Source organism: Crocodylus porosus, unplaced genomic scaffold (assembly GCF_001723895.1).
Source record: "Crocodylus porosus isolate Cpor-Errol unplaced genomic scaffold, CroPor_comp1, whole genome shotgun sequence".
NCBI lineage: Eukaryota > Metazoa > Chordata > Crocodylia > Crocodylidae > Crocodylus > Crocodylus porosus.
In genome coordinates this window covers 4,555,043-4,558,427 of record NW_017728937.1, presented here as the reverse complement: position 1 = coordinate 4,558,427, position 3,385 = coordinate 4,555,043, and the positions used below count along the sequence as shown (strand labels likewise).

Here is a 3,385-nt window from a genome sequence, read left to right as displayed (position 1 = left end):
CTTGCTGGGGTCATTTGACCCCAGTACTCTTTCCTGCCATGGCAGGGGGTCAGACTAGATGATCTACTCAGGTCTCTTCCGACCCTAGAAACTATGAAACTACAGCAGCAGCAGTGGCTTCCCAGATTTGCTCCTGAGGAGATCAGGCAGTGGTCTCGCACCCCCTTCCCTACTGCTGCTGCAACTGTTTCCAGTGAAGGCCAGCCCCCATGCAGCCTGGCTACAGTGAAAAGGAGCATCTCTGAAGTTATCCCCACCTCCAGAACAGTGGGGAAAGCAGCAGCAACTGGAATAGGTGGGGAGGGTGTGCCTCTGCGTGAGCTCAGAAGGGAAGGTAGTAATGCTTACCTACTTTGGGAACTTCAAAAAATCCCCAGAGGCTCCCCCAATGTGGTCTGCCTGCACTGGTGGGTTGTGGGGAGCAGCCTGGGAGCAAGGATACAGTCATCCCTGCTGCATAGATGGCTGCTCCACCAAATCCTGGATCTGCCCCTGCTTCTGGCAGAATTCCGGTCAACAGCTGAGCCTATTTCATAACATCAGCCCTTCCCTATAAAAGGAGACAGTGAGGTGAGACCAATACCTGAGGAGGACTGATAAAGACGAGACTGGCAGGAAGAATCCAGTGAAATCCTTTCAGTGAGGTTCTCATCACAAATCTCTCTCAACTCATCCTCACAGCTGTCACTCAGGCTGCATTCATCCTCCTCCTCCTCATCACTGTGTGTTATCTTCAGCACCTGAGGGGCCTTCTCCGTCTGAATGATTTGTAGGCGCCTGACAAAGGTGAAGTGCTACAGTTTGAGCTGACTGTAAAGCTATGTAGAAGTGTGCACATGTGTGTACAGCATTAAGAGCAGTTCACATACGGGTCACAGCTGCTTGAAGACAAATGCAGGCAAAGTAGCTTTATGTTTACTTGCTTTGGTATGTAATTTGCATTAAAATATGAACAATACCCATGAATCATGCACCCAATCCACTCAGGCTTTATTGCTTCTGGTTCACTCAACCTTCAGTCAGTCAAGTGAAATGGGAGAGATTTAAGCTACCCCTGCCAGAGCAGAAGGCCCATTAAAGGTGAATATACAGAAATAAAGGCATTTTTGTCCCAAGGATAACAATTGCCTCACAGGGACATGTGGTCACCTCCGTATAACAATCTTTTCCTTTGGTGCAAGGAATGCTGGGCCAGGTTCAGACATGAATAGACCTGATCTCCTGCCCACAAAAGCCAAGAAAGACACTTAGTGAAGCTCAATGTGAAGGAATCACCATCAGCATGGAGCCATGTGTATAAGATCAAAAATCACCAAAAAGTGCTATTATCAAAAGTTGATATAAACAAAGCTCTTGGGTCAGAGGCAGTATCTTTTATTAGAACAAATAAATAATAGCAAAAAAAAAAAATTTCACCGCAAGCTTTCAGGTACAGATACCCTTCTTCAGGCTGAGGAGAATTCAAAGATTGTAAAATTTCTCCTAGGTAGAAAAGACACTTCATTTTGCACAGGGAAGGTAGAGGATGGAAGTTTATTCCCCTGGGTACCTCAGAGTCCTTTTGTGATAGCATTGCTCTGTGATGTGCAGATTAGGCAGACTTCTTCCCTGGAGGTGTCTGATATCAGACAGGGAGGTAAAAAATTCTTCTTTCTTGGTTAGCAATGAAGTTTACATTTACAAGCTTGCAAAGAAAGAATTTTTTTTGCTACTATTTAGTTGATCTAATCAAAGATAATTGCCTCTGACCCAAGAGTTTTGTTTACCTCTATTTCTTAGACCAACATGGCTATAACATACATCCCATTATCAAATGTCAGCATTCTCCTGCAGTGCTGAAAACCTAGACACAGCACCACTTAGTTAATGCTTGGGAACCCCAAAATAAAAAGAGATCTGGATAGTTTTACAACCCACAGTCAGCAAAATATAGTAAAAAACCAAAACCATGATAACCTGTTTGGTTGCATTTTTCAAATTTTCACTCCATATACTAAAAGGGGTATTGTGAAGAGACACACACAAGGTATGTGTGTGTGCAAGCATATGCATGTTCATGCATGTGTGTATGTGAATAGGTGCATCTAGATAAACATACAGTTAAAAAAATAAAGAAGTGAACTTTCCCTTTTTCCTGGCAGGTCTCCCTTAACCATTCTGAACGATTAGTTGTTATACTTAGGAAAGATTACCAAGAACACTTGATGATGGTCTCATCGTTCTGTCATTGCAGTTAACTGTAAAAAAAGTCCCATTTGGATAGTTTAATGCTTCTGGTAATCCTGCCCTCCCCACTTGCTGTCTGGAGGAGCACGCTGCTAGAAGCAGCAACATCCTACCCACTGGCAAAAGAAAATATATTCATTGTACTTTCTAGTGTTCATGAAGCCCTTCCTGTGCAGAATCAGCAAGGTTCTGTCCTGGCATCATCATAGACTGTATCCTCCTCCATCCCCTCTCTCACAAGTTTTTCTGCAGAAGGAACAACAGCAGGTTGGACCTGTCCGGGTAGATGTGAATGCACAAAAGGCAATTCCCCTAAACTGCCAGCAGGTGGCTGAAGAGCTTGTGGTATTACTAAAGCAAAGGCGGAATCCCCTCATTTACTATATGCTGATCTAGAATCCTCCCAAAAATTTACCGTTTATGCTGCTCTCTCCATGCCTTCAACTCAGCAAAGACATCTTCACGGCTCTGGACCTCAACTTCTCCAGTATCACAGGAGTGTTCCACCCTGTGACCATGCAGCTTGAATGGGTTTGTTGCTAAAGGCTATGCAATACAAGGAAAAAACATGGTTACCATTGATGCTCTGATTCTTCTTTTGCTATTTATTGCTCTTGACAAGCAACCAAGTCAGTTTTCAAACTCTGGGCTTCTAAACTTGATAAACAACTATTTTCTTCATTCTGATTTTCTTTAAAAAGTACTGTGCTTGCTTACAAACCCGTTCATGATACCTGCTTATTTTAGATTCAAACTAGAAAACCCAGTACTGCTATGATTCCAAGAGAGCAATGATTTTGGTCCCTTGGATATGTAGGTCCAGGTTTAAGCCAATCTACACCTACAATAGCTACCATGCTAAACATGTCAGGCTGGGACTGACCGTGCAGCCTTCCATTATGGCTCCCTTACACTTTTGGCACTTAGATGCACTGGATTTCAAGCCGATTGTTCTAATACATCTCAGAAAACTTTCACTGCTTGGGTGCAACACAGCAGAGCAGAGATGCCTTCACTTTAACTAGCACCTTTTCCAGTACTTTTTGTCATGGGTAATATGTCAAATTACACATTGCAGCTGTAACTGTTTTATTTTTTTTTCTTCTGTATAACTGCCGCGCGGCACTCTCACATTTATGTAACCTTGAAGTCTTAACTA

General features: G+C 43.2%; 1 protein-coding gene across 1 annotated transcript in view; it reads right to left on the bottom strand.

Moving 5' to 3' along the window:
* LRRC56 (leucine rich repeat containing 56) overlaps positions 1 to 3,385 on the bottom strand; it is a 119,883-nt gene that overhangs the window by 9,265 nt on the left and 107,233 nt on the right. The window contains exons 10-11 of the mRNA XM_019547294.1: positions 2,642 to 2,772; positions 584 to 777 (exon numbers count right to left, since the gene is read on the bottom strand). Of these exons, the coding sequence (XP_019402839.1) occupies positions 584 to 777; positions 2,642 to 2,772 (325 nt within the window). The remainder of the gene's footprint in view (positions 1 to 583; positions 778 to 2,641; positions 2,773 to 3,385) is intronic.